This window comes from Dama dama, chromosome 8 (assembly GCF_033118175.1).
Source record: "Dama dama isolate Ldn47 chromosome 8, ASM3311817v1, whole genome shotgun sequence".
NCBI classification, from domain to species: domain Eukaryota; kingdom Metazoa; phylum Chordata; class Mammalia; order Artiodactyla; family Cervidae; genus Dama; species Dama dama.
In genome coordinates, this window is record NC_083688.1 from 44,524,959 (window position 1) to 44,548,668 (window position 23,710).

General features: G+C 44.2%; 1 protein-coding gene across 5 annotated transcripts in view; it reads right to left on the reverse strand.

Moving 5' to 3' along the window:
- The window catches only part of CFLAR (CASP8 and FADD like apoptosis regulator), a 50,983-nt gene that overhangs the window by 3,118 nt on the left and 24,155 nt on the right, over positions 1 to 23,710 (reverse strand). For 4 of the 5 annotated variants that reach the window (XM_061149015.1, XM_061149012.1, XM_061149014.1 and 1 more), the window contains 4 exons: positions 22,813 to 22,898; positions 18,941 to 18,998; positions 15,299 to 15,348; positions 14,531 to 14,612 (listed from right to left, as the gene is read on the reverse strand). In XM_061149015.1, the coding sequence (XP_061004998.1) occupies positions 14,531 to 14,612; positions 15,299 to 15,348; positions 18,941 to 18,998; positions 22,813 to 22,898 (276 nt within the window). Of the gene's footprint in view, positions 1 to 14,530; positions 14,613 to 15,298; positions 15,349 to 18,940; positions 18,999 to 19,706; positions 19,813 to 22,812; positions 22,899 to 23,710 lie in introns of those variants that run through there. The other variant, XM_061149016.1, reaches the window with a different exon arrangement.

Sequence of the window (23,710 nt, forward strand, 5' to 3'; positions counted from 1 at the left end):
TGACTGAGCAACCAACATTTTCTTTTCTGAGGCTTTAAAGGTCCTGAGCAGAGAAGGCAGTGGCACCCCACTCCAGTACTCTTGCCTGGAAAGTCCCATGGACGGAGGAGCCTGGTAGGCTGCAGTCCATGGGGTCGCTAAGAGTTGGACACGACTGAGTGACTTCACTTTCACTTTTCACTTTCATGCACTGGAGAAGGGGATGGCAACCCACTCCAGTGTTCTTGCATGGAGAATCCCAGGGATGGGGGAACCTGGTGGGCTGCCGTCTATGGGGTTGCACAGAGTTGGACATGACTGAAGTGACTTAGCAGCAGTAGCAGCAAAGGTCCTGAGGATGGGGCAGGAGGACAGAATCAGCCTGAAACATGACTTATGAGACTCATGTCCCAGGTTCACAGTCACAGTCTGTCCCGTTACATCTCTTTCCCTGACTGAGGCCACCACCACATCTGGCCTCAGGCATGGACTGAGCCCACCTCTCATCTAAATGAGAGTGAAAAACACTTTTTCTTTTCAACCAAAACTTTTGTTCAAGGGGCTCCTTCTTATAATAATCCACAAGTTCATAGGAACGGGTGCATTTGCAGAGTGCAGAGCTAAATCTAGATCCAAAGGCCACAGAAAGGTTGACCCAGGTCATGAGTTCTCTCACCTCTACCCACTACACTTTCTTTCTCCTTTTTTAAAAAAAATTTATTTAATTGGAGGATAATTACTTTACAATATTGTGTTGGTTTCTGTCATACATCAAAATGAATCAGCCATAAGTATACACATGTCTCCTCCCTCTGAAACTTCCCTCCCACCTTATATTCTGGGCCTCCCTGATGGCTTAGATGGTAAAGTATCTGCCTGCAACACAGAAGACTTGAGTTCAATCCCTGGGTTGGGAGGATCCCCTGGAGAAGGGAATGGCAACCCACTCCAGTATTCTTGCCTGGAGAATTCCATGGAGAGAGGAGCCTGGCAGGCTACAGTCCATGGGATCACAAACAGTCGGACACAACTGAGTAACTAACACTTCCACTTCACGTTTCAATTCACCAGGTAAGTCAGCAAAAGGAAGCAATGATAACTATCACCTGAGAATGTAGTTAAGCTATTCACTGTTGTCCTTCTGCCTGACCAGGAGGCGAGGGCAAAAAAAACAATGAATTATATGTATATAGTGTGTGTGTGTATATATATATATATATATATATGTAAAATGCCATAATGAAGAGATATAAAGAAGGAGTCAATCTCTCTAAAATCCTATGACAAGCAACCTCACTTGTCTACACAGGGTCTCCGAGTGGCAGATAAGGCACAGCAGCACCTCCCGCTAGGCAAGGATTCCGAGGGTGCAGGCAAGGATTCCGAGGGTGCAGGCAAGGATTCCGAGGGTGCAGGCAAGGATTCCGAGGGTGAGGGCGCAGGCAAGGATTCTGAGGGTGCAGGCAAGGATTCCGAGGGTGAGGGCGCAGGCAAGGATTCTGAGGGTGCAGGCAAGGATTCCGAGGGTGCAGGCAAGGATTCTGAGGGTGTAGGCAAGGATTCCAAGGTTGCAGGCAAGGATTCTGAGGGTGCAGGCAAGGATTCTGAGGGTGCAGGCAAGGATTCTGAGGGTGTAGGCAAGGATTCCAAGGTTGCAGGCAAGGATTCTGAGGGAGTAGGCAAGGATTCCGAGGGTGCAGGCAAGGATTCCGAGGGCGTAGGCAAGGATTCCGAGGGTGCAGGCAAGGATTCCAAGGGTGCAGGCAAGGATTCCGAGGGTGAGGGTGCAGGCAAGGATTCCGAGGGTGAGGGCGCAGGCAAGGATTCTGAGGGTGCAGGCAAGGATTCCGAGGGTGCAGGCAAGGATTCCGAGGGTGAGGGCGCAGGCAAGGATTCCGAGGGTGCAGGCAAGGATTCCGAGGGTGAGGGCGCAGGCAAGGATTCCGAGGGTGCAGGCAAGGATTCCGAGGGTGAGGGTGCAGGCAAGGATTCCGAGGGTGCAGGCAAGGATTCCGAGGGTGCAGGCAAAGATTCCGAGGGTGCAGGCAAGGATTCCGAGGGTGCAGGCAAGGATTCCAAGGTTGCAGGCAAGGATTCCGAGGGTGAAGGCAAGGATTCTGAGGGTGCAGGCAAGGATTCTGAGGGTGTAGGCAAGGATTCCGAGGGTGTAGGCAAGGCTTCAGGGTGCAGTTTGGGTTCAGGTGGGGCTGTACCATGAGAGAACCTGGGCGGGAACCCCAGGGCCATCCCCTCTGCTTTATTCCAAACTCTCCCTTTCAGGGGTCACTCTCCAATCATGGAGCATATTCTCCCCTAGGGGGCAGAAGCAAACAGAGAAACACCGGACTCAAAGCTCTTTTGTTTCCTTGTCCCAGACTGACTTGAAAGCGAAAGTGAAGTTGCTCAGTCGTGTCCTACTCTCTGCGACCCCATGGACTGTAGCCTACCAGGCTCCTCCGTCCATGGGATTTTCCAGGCAAAAGTACTGGAGTGGGTTGCCATTTCCTTCTCCAGGGGATCTTCCCAACCCAGGGATTGAAACCAGGTCTCCCGCATTGTAGGCAGACGCTTTACTGTCTGAGCCACCATGGAAGTCCAGACTGGCTTAGTCCCCTCAAAAGCCTCTTTTCACTGATAGACTGACTCCCTTATCAAAGCCCTTGAAAGAAAGCCACTTCCTCCCTTTCCATCCTCGTATGCAGGGGTCTGAACAGAACCCATGCTGTCCTGCGCCTTACTTAATTTCTTGTTTTGATCTGGGCTGCCTGCAGGCTCTGGCTGGGCTGTCGCAAGGCAGTCAACAGGCCATTGCATGAATCTGGGTAAAAGAGGAAGTCTTGGAACCACAAGGTCTGAGTTTCAGTCCTGACTCCTCCACTCACATATGGGTCTAAACCTTGTCTGGTCCTGAAAGAAGGCTAATTTACACTAACAGAAGAGCTAAGAAGGAGATGGGAATCTGAGGTCTAGAAGAACAGAAGGAAAAACAATAAAGCTGGAAGTGGATCCAAAAGCCATACAGGTCCTCAAGGCCAAGTATAAGGCCAATCAGACCACCAGACCTGGATGGGCCTCAGACCAAGACAGAAGATCTCTTAAAATATTCCTGAGACACCCACTGAAATGTTGTGAAGTAATTAGCCTCCAACTAAAAAAAAAAAAAAAAAAAAAGATCATCACAAAATAGAAAAAAAAAAAATATTCCTGAGACAACAGCCACTCAATGGACACGGTCTGAAGGGATCCCAGCTGGCATTTCCCATTAATAACACACCTTTTCTCTATCAGATGATGAGGACTGAGGCCAGCTGTTGTCTTTTCTTGACCCAGCAAGAACATGGATATAAGCCAGTCTATACAGGATCAAGATCATGATAGTGTGGCTTTGAAGAAATGACGTCTGTAACTTACTCATCTATAAAATGGATCAGTGACTATACCATGTCCTCTAGAAGGTAGCTGTAAGGATTCACTGACATTTCTGCCAAGATGCTTTGCAAACTGTAAGTGGTTATTCAAACATAAGATATTAGTTTGGGGCCTTCCCTTGTGGTCCTGCGGTTAAGAATTCACTTGCCAATGCAGGGGACATGGGTTCAATCCCTGTTCTAGGAAGATCCCACATGCCATGGGGCAGCTAAGCCCACGTGCTACAACTACCAAACCCTATGTGCCTAGAGTCTGCGCTCCGCAACAAGAGAAGCCACTGCAGTGGGAAGCCAGCATTCCACAACAGGGCAGCCCCTGCTCACCGCAGGCAGAGAAAGCCCGTGTGCAGCAACAAAGACCAGCACAGTCAAAAATAAATATAAGTAAATAAAAAATTTTTTTAAAGTATTAGTTTTAAAGAATATAAAGGCAGCCACTTCATCACAATTATAGAGCCTGCCTGTGATGCCTCTCTTGCATGGAATCTACTTCCTTAGAAACCAGTGTGCTAAGTCACTTCACTCATGTCCAACTCTGTGCAACTCCATGGACAGAGGAACCTGGCAGGCTACAGTCCATAGGGTTGCACAAGCAAGAATACTGGAGTGGGTCGCTATTTCCTTCTCCAGGAGATCTTCCCAACTCAGGGATCAAACCCATGTTTCTTATGTCTCCTGCATTGGCAGGCAGGTTCTTTACCACTAGTGCCACCTGGGAAGCCCCTTAGAGTGAAAGCTAACTAAAATGGACTCAGAGTAGCCAGATTCAGATTCTGCACCCCCATGTATCAACAGTAACTTCCCTGTCCTTCTTTGCAAATAGGGGAAGAAAAATGTGGGTGTTGAGTTTGGAAAATAAAACTTCAACTGACTGCAGAAGTCCCACTTCTTCTTCTATGCATCTTAGAAACTCCACACCTGACCCAACCCTAGCTCTGTAAAATTCAGCTGTTCCTTTATTAACCTCCTGAGAGGGGTTTCTTCTGGTCTGACAGTTAGTACAGGGCTGTTAGGGAAAAGCAAGAAGCAGCAGTGCCCACCAGCTTGCAGACTACTGAGATGAAATCCAAAAAATTAAATACAGTAGAATGTCACGACTCCATTCAGTTAGAATGTGTTTTGACTGAAATGAGCTCACATTTATCTTAATACTGTCTACAAAATGGGATTCATTAAATAAATGTATAGAATAAAAAAGAAAGGGTGGCTGCTTCACCAGACTATTTACAATCACTTATTGAGTAACTTTAATAAGCCCAGCTCAAGTTATTACAAAGCACATGAATGCAACACAAGTGTGCAGAATATTCTTAGTGGAAGGGGGAGTTTTGAGGTCAAACATGAAGGACAAATGCAAGATTGACAAAACTTAACCAGGTTTCTTTACTCAGAAGTAAAGACTGATCAGAAGCTTTAAGGCCAACATGCATCACAAAGCTCCTAAAGGGGAACAAATTATTCTCTTCTCTTAAAACACGCTTGACCTCAAAACTCATGCTTTACAAAGTTCCCCTTCCTGTGTTAGAGAAACACTCTGGTGACAGGATACAGATGAAATAAGCCATGTAGTTCCTATTCTTCAAGAAGCCCATATTCTTGTTGGAGAAGCAAAGTGTATCAGTCATTTCAGTTGCTCAGTTGTGTCCAACTCTTTGCAGCTCCATGGACTGCAGCACGTCAGGCTTCCCTGTCCATCACCAAGTCCTGGAGCTTGCTCAAACTCATGTCTATCGAGTCAGTGATGCCATCCAACCATCTCATCCTCTATCATCCCCTTCTCCTCCTGCTTTCAATCTTTCCCAGCATCAAGGGGTGCATCAGGTAGCCAAAGTACTGGAGTTTCAGCTTTAGCATCAGTCCTTCCAATGAATATTCAGCACGGATTTCCTTTAGGATGGACTGGTTGGATCTCCTTGCAGTCCAAGGGACTCTCAAGAGTCTTCTCCAACACCATAGTTCAAAAGCATCAATTCTTCAGTGCTTAGCTTTCTTTATAGTCCAACTTTCACATCCATACAAGGCTACTGGAAAAACCATAGCCTTGACTAGACGGACCTTTGTTGACAAAGTAATGTCTCTGCTTTTTAATATGCTGTCTAGGTTGGTCATTGCTTTCTTCCAAGGAACAAGTGTCTTTTAATTTCATGGCTGTAGTCACCATCAGTAGTGATTTTGGAGCCCAAGAAAATAAAGTCTGTCAATATTTCCACTGTTTCCCCATCTATTTGCCATGAAGTGATGCGACCAAATACCATAATCTTAGTTTTCTGAATGTTGAGTTTTAAGGCAGCTTTTTCACTCTCCTCTATCACTTTCATCAAGAGGCTCTTTAGTTCCGCTTCACTTTCTGCCATAAGGGTGGTGTCATCTATGTATCTGAAGTTATTGATATTTTTCCTGGCAATCTTGATTCCAGTTTGTGCTTCATCCAGCCCAGCATTTCTCATGGTGTACTGTACATATAAGATAAGTAAGCAGGGGGACAATATACAGCCTTGACGTACTCCTTTCCCAATTTGGAACCAGTCTGTTGTTCCATGGCCAGTTCTAACTGTTGCTTCTTGACCGGCATACAGATTTCTCAGGAGGCAGGTCAGGTGGTCTGGTATTTCCACCTCTTTAAGAATTTTCCACAGTTTGTTGTGATCCACTCAGTCAAAACCTTTGGCGTAGTCAATAAAGCAGAAATAGATGTTTTTCTGGAATTCTCTTGCTTTTTCTATGACTGTCAAAGGATATCAGCAATTTGATCTCTGGTTCCTCTGCCTTTCACAAATCCAGCTTGAACATCTGGAAGTTCTTGGTTCACATACTGTTGAAGCCTGGCTTGGAGAATTTTGAGCATTACTTTGCTAGCATGTGAGATGAGGGCAATTGTGCAGTAGTTTGAACATTCTTTGGCATTGCCTTTCTCTGGGATTGGAATGAAAACCGACCTTTTCCAGTCCTGTGGCCACTGCTGAGTTTTCCAAATTTGCTGGTATATTTGAGTGCAGCACTTTCACAGCATCATCTTTTAGGATTTGAAATAGCTCAACTGGAATTCCATCACCTCCACTAGCTTTGTTCATAGTGATGCTTCTTAAGGCCCACTTGACTTTGCATTCCAGGGTATCTGGCTCTAGGTGAGTCATCATACCACCATGGTTATCTGGGTCATGAAGATCTTTTTTGTATAGTTCTTCTGTGTATTCTTGCCACCTCTTCTTAATATCATCTGCTTCTGTTAGGTCCATACCATTTCTGTCCTTTATTGATGCCATCGTTGCATGACCTCTTGGTATCTCTCATTTTCTTGAAGAGATCTCTAGTCTTTCCCATTCTGTTGTTTTTCTCTATTTCTTTGCACTGACCACTGAGGAAGGCTTTCTTATCTCTCCTTGCTATTCTTTGGAACTCTGCATTCAAATGGGTATATCTTTCCTTTTCTTCTTTGCCTTTGGTGTCTCTTCTTTTCTCAGCTATTTGTAATGTCTCCTCAGACAACCATTTTGCCTTTTTGCTTTTCTTTTTCCTGGGGATGGTCTTGAGCCCTGTCTCCTGTACAATGTCATGAACCTCTGCCCAGAGTTCTTCGGGCACTCTGTCTATCAGATCTAACCCCTTGAATCTATTTGTCACTTTCACTGTATAATCATAAGGGACTTGATTTAGGTCATACCTGAATGGTCTAGTGGTTTTCCCTACTTTCTTCAATTTACATCTGAATTTGGCAATAAGGAGTTCATGACCTGAGCCACAGTCAGCTCCCAGTCTTGTTTTTGCTGACTGTATAGAGCTTCTCCATCTTTGGCTGCAAAGAATATAACCAATCTGATTTCGGTATTGACCATCTGGTGATGTCCATGTGTAGGGTCTTCTCTTGTGTTGTTGGAAGAGGGTGTTTGCTATGACCAGTGGGTTCTCTTGGCAACACTCTGTTAGCCTTTGTCCTGCTTCATCTGGGCCAGGTGTGGGCACCAAGGTGGCACAGAGCGGGTGGCGTGGAGGTGCTGGGTTCAGCAGGAGCAGGCCAGGGGCAAACCCCTGATGCTCCGTGGTTGTACAGCAGTCAGGATTCGCCGCGGCCCAGGGTCGATTCCCGGTCAAGGAAGCCTTTCTTCTTCCTCTCCCCCTGCCACCTACTGATCTCCCTGGCACAATCCTACTACCCTTTTAGCTCACGCTTGCTCTGCCGGCCTTAGCGCTGTGACACCAGCCCCCTGGGACCCTGCAGCTCTAGCCCTAGCACAGTCAGGCCACCTCCACTGTCCCCCAGGACAAACCTTTTGACAGTAGTGGCAACCTTGCCCACTCCAAGCTGTCCACCACCAGCTTCTTCCTTCTCAGATGCCCCCACCACTGCCTGGACTCTCCAGCAGCACCGCGTCCACCAGGACCCACCTGGGGCCTCCGGATGCCTGCCTTCCTCCCTCCTGAGGGGCTGTGGCTGGTGCTCCTGGCAGTTGCAGTGATGCCCCTGGGCTTGCGCTGGGGCTCCTGCCGTTGTTGGTGGTAAGGCGGTGGGGTTGGACAGGGTGGGGTTACGGGTGGGCTGGGGCGGTCGCCGCGGGTGTGAGCAGCAGAAGGTGCGGGAGGGGTATCTACATCTGTGAGTGGGGCCAGTGGCCATGAACACACCTCCCTTCCCGCGTGCCTCATGCCAGCCACCGCTGTGGGAGGCTTAGCCGTTGTGCCAGGTCCTGGGCTGGCTGTGACTCTCATGCACCAGTGGTGGCTCCAAGAGGGTCCTGGTCTTAAGTGGGCTCTGGGAGGCAGGCCAAGGCACCCGGGAGGCATCAGTGTGAAGATGAGTGTGGACCCATGCTGGCAGTTACACGACCGCGCGGTGAAGTGACAGGGCATGCGGACAACAGTGGGGCCGGCCAGGAAAACCTTGCCAACCAGGTGGGAGGCTGCAGCTGTGCTCCAGGCAGAGACGCCTCCAGGGCGGACCACCTGACCAACACGGTATTCCACCTGCCTGACCACAGCTCTCAGTCCTACAACAGCGAGGCCAGATTTACCCAGAAGACCTTCTTCCCCCACTCCTAACTGAAGGTAGGCATGCGGGCACACACACACACACAGCTCCCTGTTCCACACACCCCTCAGCTAGTTATGACATCCAATCATTTACCATTCCCTCCAAACTATCTATCTATCCAGGATACACTCCATCCCCTCTCTCCAACCTGTCATCGACTTCCCCTAAGAACTCTCCACGGGGGTAATCGCACACCACAGTCTCCTTCTAGCCCAATCTTGGGCTCCTCTATCACCAAAGGGTTTCATGTCTGTTTAGAGACTGTTTTCTTAGGAGGTGAAGTGGACGGCCGATAAAGTGCACCAACATGGGGCGATGGCGGAATCCCCTGCGGAAAAGCAGCCGCTGTGGGCCGACGGGTGCTTGCCATTGCCGCAGGTCTCTCCTCGACAGCTCTGCTGGGGCCTTGGGCATCAGTGTGGCTCGGTGACAGTGTGGGGCAAAGGCGCTCGTGGCCATGGTTGGTGCCCACTCCACGTGTCTCAGGGCATGGAGCAGAACGATCACATAGGAGAGGGGGCGGCGGTGAGCCATGTGCTGGGAGGCAGGACTGGGGGTACTTGGGTGTGTATCAGTTCAGTTCAGTTCAGTTCAGTTCAGTCACTCAGTCATGTCCGACTCTTTGCAACCCCATGAATCGCAGCAAGCCAGGCCTCCCTGTCCATCACCAACTCCCGGAGTTTACTCAAACTTATGTCCATCAAGTCAGTGACGCCATCTAACCATCTCATCCTCTGTCATCCCCTTCTCTTCCTGCCCCCAATCCCTCCCAGCATCAGGGTCTTTTCCAATGAGATGTGTATAAATGCATATAAAACAATAACTGACATGTCACATAGAGCAGTAGGAGTTTATGTAAAATAGGAGATCAGAGTAGGGAAAGTCAGTGAGGTCTGAGACACCTGAAGAGGAAATTATGGGAAAGGTGTAATTCAGCTGCGGTTCCCCCCAAAAAAACACCAGGGCAAAGGAAAGGCCTCCAAGTGGAAGGAAAATGGTGAATAAAGACAGAAGCAGCGGGGGAGCGGCGGGCGCGGTGGGGCGGAGTGGAAAAAAACAACAACAACAAACAAACAAAAAAAAGACAGAAGCGTGAGAAGGGAAGTGGGGAGTGGCGGGGCGGGGCTTGTATAAACCTGACTTTCCATTTGTTCAGATACACCAATCAGGGGGTTTTACTGGACAATCCATTTACTGGACACACAAAATTATAAGCTACTTTACAAATGTCATTTTTTTTAGCTACACATGATGACTAGTAATTCCTTCCAGACTAGCTTTTCTTAGGAGAAAACAATATTAATAATAAACATGTCAAGTGCATGTCAAGAGAAGCTTCTGTGGTCCCTCAGGCAGCATTAAAGTCCTCTGCTTTTCCACATACCCACCACGCCTTTTCCACAATTCCAAAACTCCAGAATCTGAAAAACTTAAGTTCTTTTCCCTAATTTGTTTTGTAGCAAAATCTTTCCTGAACTGATGAAAAGCTATTTATAGTCTTTATTCCACTTAGTGCAAATATCTATTTCTTTTGCTGTAGAAATAATCACAGATTATGGGGCACTACCCTAGACCCCACTGGAATGTTCTATAAATTACAGTATATGTACCACCATCATTGTTCTGAACTCTTAAACTTTTAAATTTTGAAATACAAGGGTCTCCAATAAGGGCTTGTGGACCTAAAATTCTTCTTTATATCCTAGATTTATGCTGTCTGTGAAAAAAGGGTTTGCTATGTAGCACTGATTTAAAGGGTTTCCCAGGTAACTCAGTGGTAAGGAACCCGCCTACCAATTCAAGAGATGCAGGTTCGATCTCTGGGTCTGGAAGATCCCTTGGAGAAGGGAATGGCAACCCACTCCAGTATTCTTGCCTGGAGAATTCCATGGACAAAGAAGCCTGGTGGGCTGCAGAACCCCAGAACTGGGGTTCGCAAAGAGTCGGACATGGCTGAGGGCACACACACTCACACACACACCGATTTAAAGGGAAATTTCATTAGTGATGCTAGGTTTCCAGCTGAATGGTTGCTTAAGTCTCAGAGGATAAGAATGCTCAGAAAGGGCTTCCCTGGTGGCTCAGTGGTAAAGAACATGCCTGCCAATGCAGGAGACACAGGATCGATCCCTGATCTGGGAGGACCCTACATGCCGCAGAGCAACTAAGCCCATGTACTACAAGTACTGAGCCTGTGCTCTAGACCTAGGAGCCGCAACTGCTGAAGCCCACATGCCCGAGAGCCCACGCTCCTCATGAAGAGAAGCCAGCGCCACGAGAGGGCCATGCACTGCAACTCGAGAAAAACCTGCACAGGAACCAAGGCCCAGCACAGCCAAACTAAACAAGAATGCCCAGGAAAAAAAGCATCCACCACAGACTTCCTGGCTCCTCACACCCTCCCCCTGCCCAATTCCCAGGGAAGCTATCTTTAAGAGTCCGCTAATGCCGTGGAAGTTGAGAGGGGGAGGCTTCATCTTCCTTGGCACTCAAGCTGGCAGGCAACAGTGGCTGCTCTATGGGAGTGAAGCCTCCATCACCATCTCAGGTCAGACTTCCACGTGTTTTCAAAGCTCAGGAGCAGAGGCCACCATGGCTGCTCTGATTCCCCTTGCTGAGATTTGTTTATATCTATCAGTATAGGAAAATGCTGCTGATTTGGGTTGTCAACCCATTCCATTAAGCAAAATTGAGGAAAAGGGCTGCGTAACCCCAAGGAGCAGCCAAGCTCCAGTCAACACCCTTGCAAAAGAAGCTCTCTGATCAACTTTCGGCCTTCAGAACCACTGCTGCTCTGTTAGAAGAGAAAGTTTACTTGCGCAAATTTCTCAGAGATGTGTGCAGCATCAGTTAGAGAAATCTACATCTTAGCCTAGTTAAAGGAGCACACAAAAATCTTCAAGCTTTTCAGAAACAGTGAGGGAGAAAAGACGAATAAACACATCCTCTTAAAATCTGCAAACACCATCTTTCATTCAGTCTAAAAACCTCAGCCCCAAGGTCAAGGTCCAGAGTCCACGTGTCTGTGACCTGGGGCTTTCACTTCTCCCCTCCTTAACAAGATGCTCTGTCAGGGCACCCTGAAGCAGGGCCTCGTGTAAGCCTAGCTTTGCGAAGTCTCTGACACAAGTGACTCAACAGTGAGGACGCCAGGCACAAAGCCACTGAACTGAGACAATTAGCCCCAAATCCTTAAGCCTCTACGTCTGCTCCAAGTAGAGGTTACTGACTTCTCTAAAGATCTTCTCAAGAATGAGCCACTAATGAAAAAAAAAAAAAAAAACTTAAAAAAAAATTTTTTTTAAAGAATGAGCCACTATACCTGCTTCACATAGGGCCAAGCGTGGTGTTTTGCACATAGTAGGTGCTCAATAAACATTTATGGAATAAAGGAAAAATAAATCTATAAAGCTTTGGGGAAATCACATACTCTTTGGATAGAAGTCTCATTTTTTTTTTGAGGACAGGAACTGATAGGTGTAAGGGAGTCTGCTAAATTCTACAGGAACAAAGGAATGGTTTTAGAAACATACCAAGACCAATAGAGTTTGTTCCTTCGTTCATTCACCCAACAAATATTTACTGAACTCTCATGTGCCATCCAGTTCCAGGTTCTGAAGACACAGAGCAGAAGCTCATGTGGCTAAAAACAGAGGCTTTGTAGTCAAGCTTTCAAATCCCAGCTCTATTCCTTAATGAGAAAAGATAGAAAGGGAGTTTATTGTGCTCTGGTTGCTCATCTTGAAATGGGGATAAGAGTGATACTGTGCAGGGGCCCTGTGGGGCCCTGCATTTCTTTGATTATAGAAAACAGCCTTCACCCAGCCTCCATGACCCTCCCTGAGTTCCAATGGGCAGATTCCAGCAGCTGTTAATCAGGAATGGAAGGAATGGAGGGAACGCCAGACCAGGGAGAAACAAAGTCAAGGACAGTGTTGGTGCAAAGTCCTGCGTACCCATCAACAGACAGTATCTTTGAGCTATTTTGCAGATACTGATACAGGCCTCTGGATCCCAGTTCTCTGGTCCCTCACTGGTTTGGGGTCAGGGTCCATGTGCTAAGCTCAAAGCCATGGCGAGTTCTAGCCCAGCGATCTACAACTAAAATTAAACAAACACAATGGACAAATAACATTAACCAATGTCCACAAAATGGATATTTTAGTGCCTGATAAATGTGTGTGTGTGTGTGTGTGTGTGTGTGTGTGTGTGTGTGTGAGGCACTGCCCTAAGTTCTTATCAAGCACGACTCACTCACTCTTCCCAATCTCCCTGTGAGGTGTGTCCTGTTATGAACTCAGTTTACAGAAGCAAAATGGAGCTACAGAGAGGCTAGAAAAAGTGCCCCAGGGAACCAACCAGGACATGGCAAAGCCATGACTCACACCTACGTGGTGGAATCCCAGGGCTCAACTCTGATCGTAACTCTGTAACACAGAAAAATACAAATACATGCTCCGTCCCGGCCCACAAGAGGGTCATAACTCAACAAGGGACGTAGACACTGGAATTTAGCCACGGAAATCACAAGTCATGGCTTTATCTTTGTGATTCTCCTCACGCAACAGCTCAATATCCTACACCAAGTTCAGTTGGGAACTTCTCGCTGATGCGTGAAACCAAACTGGTGACAACTGAAACAGGAGGACGATCACACAATCTCTTTCTGAGAAGGTATTTCCTCATTCTTAAGTGAACACTAAGGGCTAAAACAGAAAGAACAAATCTTGTACATCAAATACACCTCCGTTTAAGAAAAATAAAAATAAATAAATATGGGACACATCTATAGCTCAGGAGACAGCATTTCTCACATCTAACCAAATACAGGACAGGAGAGAGTGAGATCATATCTGAAATCCCAGGAAATTCAGTGTAAGAGTTGCTAACTGGACCTTTCTTGGATTCTCTTCCCATAAAACTCACCATGGTAACATTTAAATATATATGTTTATTTTTACTTGTTTGGCCACACCATGTCTTAGTTGTGGCATACAGGATCTTTGATCTTTGGGGGGCATGCAGGATCTTTAGTTAAGGCAGGTGGATCCGGTTTCCTGATCGGGGATTGAACCCAGGCCCCAGGCACTGGGAGCAGAGTCATAGCCAGTGGACCACCAGGCAAGTTCCACCATGGTAACATTTTACGTGAGCCTAAAAAACACAGTTCCGACCCATTCTAAGAGAATGTTGCGAAGCTGGAAAACTGTGGAAATAAAACGATCAATCCTTTCAGGAAAGAGATAAATAATGAAACCAAATTTTATTGCACATATATAAGCTCTTCTCCTTATTTTTTGATGCATCACCAGTGATTGATTCAGTTCGAGTCAGACATCCAACGACTGAGCAAAAGAATCCATTCAGATTCAAACAAGGATAAACAGGTAGTATAGACTCAGGCCAATAACCAAAGGCCAGGGTGGCAGACACATTGCCTCTAAACGAGCACAAATTTATCCTATTTTTAATATTCCCCAGAAAAGCTTTTCATCTAGGTGAAATGATGGGGCATCTGATAATACTGAAGCCCAGAAAAACCTTCAATTTTTAACCCCTCTTTGGACTTCAGGACTCCTTCCTGCCGCAGCATCTAGTATGGAAAGACAAGACAGAACCTCCCCAACTTTCACAAAATTTGCCTTTGTGCCCGAGACAGCACTGTGGGTTCCTCCAGCTCCCTTTCATTTTCCTCTTGACACACGGCTAGCCTCAGTTCCTTGTCTATTGTGGTTGGAAGGGGCCATGAGTTCTAACCAAAGGATTGTGGGTAGAAATGATACGTATCACTTTCAAGCCTGTCCCTGAAGTCCTTCTGAGCTCCTCCACTCACTTCCTTCACCCACCAGCCATACATAGAGGATCCAAAGAAACCTCCAAGCCCTCAGACGATGACCCCACTGACGTTCACCTGCAGTGACGCTCCCCAGCCCCATCCCCACCAGACGTGAGTAAGAAACTACCCTTCCTGTGTGAAACCACATTTCTGGCAGTGGTTTGTTAAACAGCAGCTAGGGTCGACGCCTCTGATGATTACTGCTTGTGTGTGCCTCGACATCACCATGGGCATCAATTCACCTGGAGCATCCACACCTACCTGTGTCATTGCCGATGCAGTCAATTATCAGGCAGATTCCCAGGGGCTTGCTCTGCATCTTATATCTCTCTTCCACTACGTGCTGGAAAGGAAAGCAGGGATTGTCAAAGAAGCTAAACATTGTTCTCTTACCTCAACGTCCCACCCATACTATCTTTTCTTTTGGATTTCCTTAACTTTCCTTTTGGCAGATGAGTTACTCAACAGGCACAGGCTGAAGTCACCATGACTGACATTTCCCGTCAACATCAACCAGTTATTTTAGTTTCTAATTAGTTTTAATGAAGCCCGCAGTCGCTTTACACATTAGCTTTGTGACATAAAGATAACGTAAAACACAGAGAAAAGATGGGTCATAAGTTTCCACAGCAACCTGAGTTTGTACAAGTGATATTTTTCCAAACCCACACAAAAGCAGGCCTTCTATTGCCTTCTGTTATAGAGAAGACGTACCAGCATAGAAAAAGTCATAACAAGTCAAGGTTCAGGGTCAACTGCTTACTTATTTACTCAGCAATCACTCAGCTGAGAAGAGAAATGCCACTTTGGAATTTGCCTGTATTCCAAAGTTCACTAATGGCAATCCACTTCAACATCTTTTTCTTTGCTACATCCAAGGTTCCCCTTTAGAACAGAAGAGTTCTCAGAATAGCATCCTCAGCGTCCTTCTGTCACAAAGAATTCTTAATAGACAGAGATTTGTAAAGCCACCACTGTTCTCCACAGATACTGTGCTTACACTACCAAGTCAGATCATTTATTCCGTACCTGAGGCAAAAATGCTCCTGATTCCTGAATGGATCTCTTCACTGGTTCTCCTGGGGGTGAGAGAGAAATCATTAACAAACCTGAAGGAGAGCTAGGACTGTTCCTAGTCCCTGCTGGCTTTTATGCCACACCTGGTTCTCTTTCCCGATTTTCTTCCCCCCACTATCTCTTTCTTCCCCAGCTATACTCAGCCCCAAGCTTCTAACCTCACACTGAAACACTTAACTAACTGATAACAAAACACAAGTCCCCATGATAAACAGGAGTTGTGTAGAAAACCCACCTAAATAGAAGTGAAAGAAGGTTCTCCCTTGCCCTTTTCCAGGTAAGAACCCAGTGACGGGGGAGTTTTTAACCTGATAGGGAGAATCTGATAAACTTACTTCCCAACATATCAATAGCTTTACTGCGTGTGCTGAAATTGCACACAATGCCTCAAGGGAACAGCCTTAGAGACTCAAAGAAGGAAAAGCTTTTATGAGTTTGCCACTTAATGGAAGAGATGGCCATGTTTTCTTAATCCAGTGTCAATGGAAGATTGTAAAATAAAATGTCAATGGCAAGATATCGGACAGTGGGCTTAGCAAATGTAGATGAGCCTAAAGCAAAGTAGATAAAAAATGACTTTACTAGTCCCGGGGAAGTGGAGAAACCACCCATTTTGAAGCCATGAAGGGCTGGCTGAAACCCTAGCACCATCACTGATAAGCTCTGTGATCTGGGGCAAGTTTCTTCCTGAAGTCTCAGGGTTTGGTGGGGTTTTGTTTTGTCTTGTTTTGTTTTTTAATCTCTGAGATGAGCACCTAATTTATAAGACTGCTGCAGAAATGAGGAATAATATCTAAAGACAAGCAAAGAAAATGCCAGTGTTGGTCAAGTTTGGGGAAATGAGCACTTTCAAATGGTAATGCTGTATAGGCCGAAACAGAATTTTTAAGGGACAATTAGCAATACCCTTTAAACCAATGTTCTGCTTCTAGAAGTTTATCCTAAGGAAATAACAGAACAAGTGTGCAAAAATGTCATGGAGAGGTACTGAAGGACTGTAATGGCCCTAAGCTAGAAAGAGCCTGAAAGTCTACTAACAAGAAACTGGTTAAATAAATAATGGTACATATAATAGAATACTATGCAATGTTAAAGCAGATAACAGAGATTTTATGTACTTGACATGAAAACATATGTAGAATATATTAAGAGAAAAACAGATTACTGAATAATATGTTTAATATTGAGCCAATGTACTTAAAATCATGTATCTGTGTGTGTATATTACATATATTTATTAGAGGTACACAGATCAAACATTAATAGTAGTTATGTCTGAAACTCAGAATTAAGAGGAAATGTTCACTTTTTTATATTTTAACAATCATGGTTTGACAGAATTAAAGGAAAACACACAAAATAATCTATGTAATGTTCATCTCAGTTCAGGGTACTTCAGTTCAGTTCAGTTCAGTTCAGTCGCTCAGTCATGTCTAACTCTTTGCGACCCCATGAATCGCAGCAAGCCAGGCCTCCTTGTCCATCACCAACTCCCGGAGTTTACTCAGACTCATGTCCATCGAGTCGGTGATGCCATCCAGCCATCTCATCCTCTGTTGTCCCCTTCTCCTCCGGCCCCCAATCCCTTCCAGCATCAGGGTCTTTTCCAATGAGGTAACTCTTCGCATGAGGTGGCCAAAGTACTGGTGTTTCAGGGTACTTAGCACTTACTAAAAGTGTTAATAAATTATAGTTATTGCAATCATCATCCAGTTGAAATCTATTTGAAAGTCCGAAATAATATGAACACTTGGTTTGATTATTTTAAACTTCTATTAGATTGAGGGCAAGTTATCAGGATGCTTTTCTCTTTTACCAGCAAATGAACCATATTCAGGCAAGAGCAGGCAACCAGCTCTCCTAAGGATCTGCAGGGCTATTGAGAGCTCCTCTACCTCACCTGTATCATTACCATTAAGGATAAATCGGCCATCACAGAGCCCAGTGGAAAGAGCTCTGATTATTTTAAATTCCTATCCAAATCCACCAGGTCTCCCAATTTAAACAGCTAACTCTCACCACCCTCACCGGTGTTTTAAGAAACATGCTGTCAGAAATTAACTCACTCTTCAACAGCTCTGGCTGGAGGGCCGACTTTTATGCATGGAATGATGGACATTCCACCTGCTCCATCTGGCTGATGTGGGCAGAATGTTTGGAGGTGCACACAGACAGTATATTGGCAGAGTCAGGGGATGTTGGCAAGGGGCCTGCCACATAAAGGAGGCTTCCATCCAGCCACCACCCTGCTTGGTACACTCAGGATCGCCACTGCACACAGGACAAATTCCAAGCTCCTCAGGTAGGACTGAGCCCTCCTGACCTGTCTAAGCAGCCCTGCCTCTTAAGTACAATCACATCCACTACAGTAAGACTGAGCCCTCTCTTCAAGGAGGACTCAAGACAAGCAAAAAGTACCCTTCCTGAAAATGATAGCATCAAGAGCTGATGTTTTAAGAGTGATGACAGAGATCTTACATCCCTTAAATCTTTTGGTTGAAATGACTCAGTCCAGTCGCTCAGTCATGTCCCGACTCTTTGCAACCCCATGGACTGAAGCACTCCAGGCTTCCCTGTCCATCACCAACTCCCAGAGCTTGCTCAAACTCGTCCATCAAGTCGGTAATCCCATCCAACCAACTTATCCTCTGTCGTCCCCTTCTCCTCCTGCCTTCAATCTTTCCCAGCATCAGGGTCTTTTCAAATGAGTCAGTTCTTTGCATCAGGTGGCCAAAGTACTGGAGTCTCAGCTTCAGCATCAGTCCTTCCAATGAATATTCAGGACTGATTTCCTTTAGGATGGACTGGTTGGATCTCCTTACAGTCCAAGGAACTCTGAAGAGTTTTCTCCAACACCACAGTTCAAAAGTATCAATTTTTCAGCCCTCAGCTTTCTTTATACTCCAACTCTCACATCCATACATGACTACTGGAAAAACCATAGCTTTGACTAGATGGACCTTTGTCGGCAAAGTAATGTCTCTGCTTTTTAATATGCTGTCCTGGTTGGTCAGAGTTTTTCTTCCAAGGAGCAAGCATCTTTTAACTTCACGGCTGTAGTCACCAACAGCAATGATTTTGGAGCCCAAGAAAATAGTCTATCATTGTTTCCATTGTTTCCCATCTATTTGCCACTAAGTGATGGGACCAGATGACTAGGATTTTTTTTAATTCTTTTATTTGTAGAGGTGGCGAATGTCATCTTACAGTATCTACATTTATTAAATGGGCTATAAAACAAGATCCTAGTAACCTTTTTTCTTCCTGCTCCTAGATATTTGGTTTAACATGGCTTATGACCACGGCTCGATTAATGTTTAACATGGCCTGGTTATAGTTCTGTTTGAGGTATAAATGTCACATCTTTTAAAATATATAGCCAAAATGATGAAGTCAGAGGTATTTACATTCAAATAAGCTAATTTGATGGATAACTAGAAATGCCAGTGAATATACTTTAAGAGTTTAACTGTTCATTTTGAGAGCTTAATTAAAATATGTAGATAAAGGAATGGCCAGCTCTAAACATGCAACATTTTGTACTTGAATTATCAAGCATTTATAAAGGCGAATATAAAGAAAAGCTGGTCTTACTTTGAATGTCAGGTGGTCCCATCATAAGCCTTTGTTCTTTACTCCTGCCATTCTGGATCTTCAAACATAAAAAACAAGGTCACACTCCCCGTTCATTTTTCAGAGGCATATTAAATTACACCTCTTTAAATATCTTGATAGGATTCTTACTTAGGAATAAATAAATGTATCACATCCACTGTTAAATTATCTAAAGAAAACTAGCAAGAGACATTAATTCCATAAAACTATAGTCTATGACCAAAGCAGCAATTCAAAGTAATACAATAAATGTGTCAATATATTCAACTAGCATATTAGAATGTTTCAAAAACAGCTCAATAAAGTCAGACGTCATGGTACAAGAGAGTTGCCACAATAACTCCAAGTTAGAACAAGCTGTTGGAACTTGCAACAATCAACATTCTGTGTTAAAGATCAGGTCATTCACCCTGATCTTTAACACAGAGGCAAGGCAGAGGTATGATTAAGAGTGGACTTATTAGCTATGTAACTTTGAGCAAATTCTTTAACTATATGTCTGTTTATCTTCAAAACGAGGACAATAATAGTACCTACCTTATAAATATTTTTGAGGATTACATGTATACAAGGCACTCAGCACAGTGCCGTTTGAGCATATGGAAGTGCTTAATAAATGTCCAGTTTTTATTTTTCTATGATGCCTAGCTATGCGTAAGCCACATGTGGGCGTGGCTCTTGAACATTAGCCACCCTCTCTGAGGGCCAGAATGGGATGCATCAGAGAATGAAAGATTGAACAGACCCTTTCTCCTCCCAGATGACAGGTCCCGTGTAAGGCACACATAGCACATACTGTCAACCATCTGATACGCTCAGCTTTCAAATGACAGCTCTCCTCTGAAGCTACCCTAGCCAAAAGAGAAAGTACACTATTCATTAAGCTGTGTCTAGAGCTAAGTCTGTGCAGCTAAATCAAAGAAAACACATAAACTGCTTTTATCAGTAATAACCAATGACTTAGCCAGAGGATAATGATATTAGAATCTGGAACCCCACATGGGTGTGCATTCACTCTTACATACTATTAAAGAGATACAACATCAAGTCAAAGCTAGATTTACTCTAGATAAATATTAAAAAAATTATAGTAGAGAGTTACAACTTTTTTTTTTTGGCTGCACCGCGTGGCTTGCAGGATCTTAGTTCCCCAACATGGGATCAAACCTGTGGCCCTCTGCAGTGGAAGCACAGAGCCCTAACCACTAGATTGCCAGGAAAGTCCCACAATTTGTTAATTCATATGTTGGTATCATGTGTCCTACAATGCCACTGCAATTTTTTTAATAATAATGATAAAGAATGTATTTGAAAACCATTCAGCCAGCTTGAACTAACTGCAATGTATCCAACATTTCAATAGTTGAGAACATTCTTTTTTTTTAACAAAGTGCATATAGCATTCATCAAAATAGACTGTATAATGTGCCATAAAAAGCAAACAAAAAAACTCAGTGCGTTCTGAAGGACAGAAATCATACAGAGCAATTATTTGACCAAAACAGAATTAAATTATAAATCAATAATAACAAGGAAATATATCTCTGGAAATTAACTTTAACATTTCCAAAGATATTCTGTCACATAAAGGGAAGTATTTGAACTCAGGGGCTAAATTTGGATGAAATTTTATAAAGAGATGGGGCATTTAGAATAAAGAGATAGGACATTTAGGGTGGGGTAAGCGGGTAAGACTTCCCTAAGGGCATCCAGGAATCTTTGGAATTTGGGATGGCAAATGCTACTGTAATTTTAAAAGCACCTTTGCAAACTTGTATGAGTTAACATCCAGGCTCCTAAATCTTGTGAGGAATTCACTGAATTCATACGCCATAGTGCCTGCTAACTAAATGAATGAATGACCAAGGCCACAGGTTAATACAGCAAATTTAAGGCAAAATTTACAGAGCATGTGGGTTCCTAAAAAGCCACATAGACAGTGAATACAATTACTTGCATTAACAAAATAGAAAGGCAATAATGAAAATACAGCAGGCTTTTAACTAAGAATGACAGTATAATTTCTGTTAGATATACCATAGCAAAGAAAGTTCAGAAAATCTGGATCTGAATCCTAGATCAGTTTTCTCTCATGATTTGGTATCACAGAGGTTCAGAAGGACAAAGAAAAGCATATTTAATTCTGGAAAAAATACACCACGGTGTGGAAGGAGTATGGATGGGCCTAGGTCTGGCGGTAGGTAGAGTGGGCATTCAATGTTCCTTAGGCCTGAGTGAAAGTTGCTCAGTCCTGTCTGACTCTTTGCAACCCCATGGACTATACAGTTCATGCAACTCTCCAGGCCAGAATACTGGAGTGGGTAGCCTATCCCTTCTCCAGGGGATCTTCTCAACCCAGGGATTGAACCCAGGTCCCCCACATTGCAGGCGGATTCTTTACCAGCTCAGCCTCAACGAAGGCCTTCTGGTCCTTAGGTCCTTAGGCCCTTAGATCCTTAGGCCTAAATGTCCTAATTTATTTAATGAGAGGGTTGGGCAGTTAATGCCTACCACCATCCATCTGAGTTCAGAAATTCTATTGCTTAATGCTCTCTTACAACTTATCTTCTCCACAAAACTATTTTTATTACAGGTACAGTCAATATTTTCATCACATACTTTTACAAAAGTGCTTATGATTTAATCACAAATGATAAACTGTGGTCCTAACTATATATTCCCTATATCCTTATATGTGGATGAGGATGAGATTACAGTAAGATTAAATTATCAATATAAAAAATTAACCAAACGATTATTCTGATGATGACCTTGCACTGCTGACTAACACGACCACCAGAAGTGACTATCTGTTATTTATGATCACAAATCAATCACTCAGTGACAAAAACACTTTTACACTTTTGTTGAAATCACTAAAATAAGCTCAATGAAAAGCAAATGCACAAAGAGGTAAATACAAGGATATTTATTTTGAAGTACTGTTTTATAACAAACGATTAGAAAAAAATATAAATCCACATATATACAACATATTGTGATACATCTAGAAAGTGAAACTATGTCCAATCACTAAAAACAATGATTAAATAGAGGCAGTCCCATATGATTCATACAAAAAAAATTTCTAAGAATTCTCAGGTCAGGACAGTGGGCACAGTGTGCTACCATTTGTAGAGAAGAAAAAAAATAAAAATTAATATGATATGTGCATAGATTATCTCCAAATGGTCAGAGAAGAAAATGGGTAACAACAGCTGCCTCTGGGGAAAGGGACTGGGTAAGAGGAAACATACTTTAAAAATCATTTTAGCACATTTTGAATTTTTTGTCCATGGGCATGTCCTACCTATTTTTATCTAAAAAGTTAAATTCTCTAGACTTCCTTGGTGGTCCAGCGGTTAAGAATCTGTCTTGCAGTGCAGGGGACACAAGTTTGATCCCCGGTCAGGGACCTAGATCTCACATGCCACAACAAAGAGTTCACATGCTACAACTAAGACCTGGTGCAGCCAAATAAATAATAAATAAATACTAAAAAATAAAAAGGCAAAATTTCAAAGGGACAAACAAACAATGGAAAAAATGTCTGTATATGTGGATACATAAGCACACAGGGAAAAAAGACTAGTGGGGAACAACTATTAACCTGGGGGTGATTAACATTCTTTCCTTTATATATAGTTCTCTGTATTTTCCAAGTTATCTCAATAAACACATTAGCTTTGAAATTATAAGAATTTATACATATTTTATAAACAAATGCATATTTCTGTCACAATTTTTTTCAGATGTTAAATTTGAAATACATGCTAGGAGAATATGTACATTTTTATTAAAGTTATGAAATTGTTTCATGCCAGGATTCCACACATTTGCCTCAGACTCACCCCTAGTGTATATGAAGGATCTTTAATACTCAAGTTTGGCAGAGATGCCTGGAGAGCATTTACATAATTTTTGTCCGGTCCTTGAGCTACAAGCAGAAGAGAGGCACTGAGTTAAGATTCACAAATTGTCATCAAATGAATCTTCAACAAAGGCTCAGTTCAGAGTCAGTCACGATCTTTCAAAATACCCAAAACTTTCCAGCCACTTACTGAACTCAAAATGTCAGATCAGATGACTCTTCTCACAATGTCATTAAGAACAGACTAAAAGTGCTACTCCTATTCTTGATCTTGACTCATTCATGGGCATGGGGGAGGGCTGTATGCAGATCACTGGGTATCAGTCACGCCCTCAGGCTCTATGGCGGCAGTAGACTGCTAGCAGAGCCCATATTGAGTGTGAGTCTAAAAGACATGGGAACTGAGGGACGGGATGGGGAGGGAGGTGAGAGGGAGGGTCAGGATGGGGAACACATGTACACCCATGGCTGATTCATGTGAATGTACGGCAAAAACCACCACAATACTGTAAAGTAATTAGACTCCAATTTAAAAATAAAATAAAAAATAAATAAAAGACATGGGAAGGGGTGCCATGAGAGAGAAGGCCAGTGTGAGCTGGTCCCCTTTATGGAAGGGGTTCGGCAGAAAAGATGCCCCTTTCCATGAGGAGGTTATATGCAAGGCAGTTACAGGACCCCAGGGACAGGATGTCTCCAGAGCTTGGATGGTGGTCAGGCAAGGCAGCAGGGCGTGGCGTAGGCTCAGCAGCCCTGAGTGCACACAATGCCACTGGCCAGTGCAGGGAGCTGGGGTGCAGACTCCTTCCTGAAGCCCAGAATGTTAACAGCTGCTTGGCGGCATTTTACAGAGGGCCAAGACTCTGTGGTCAGGGGTG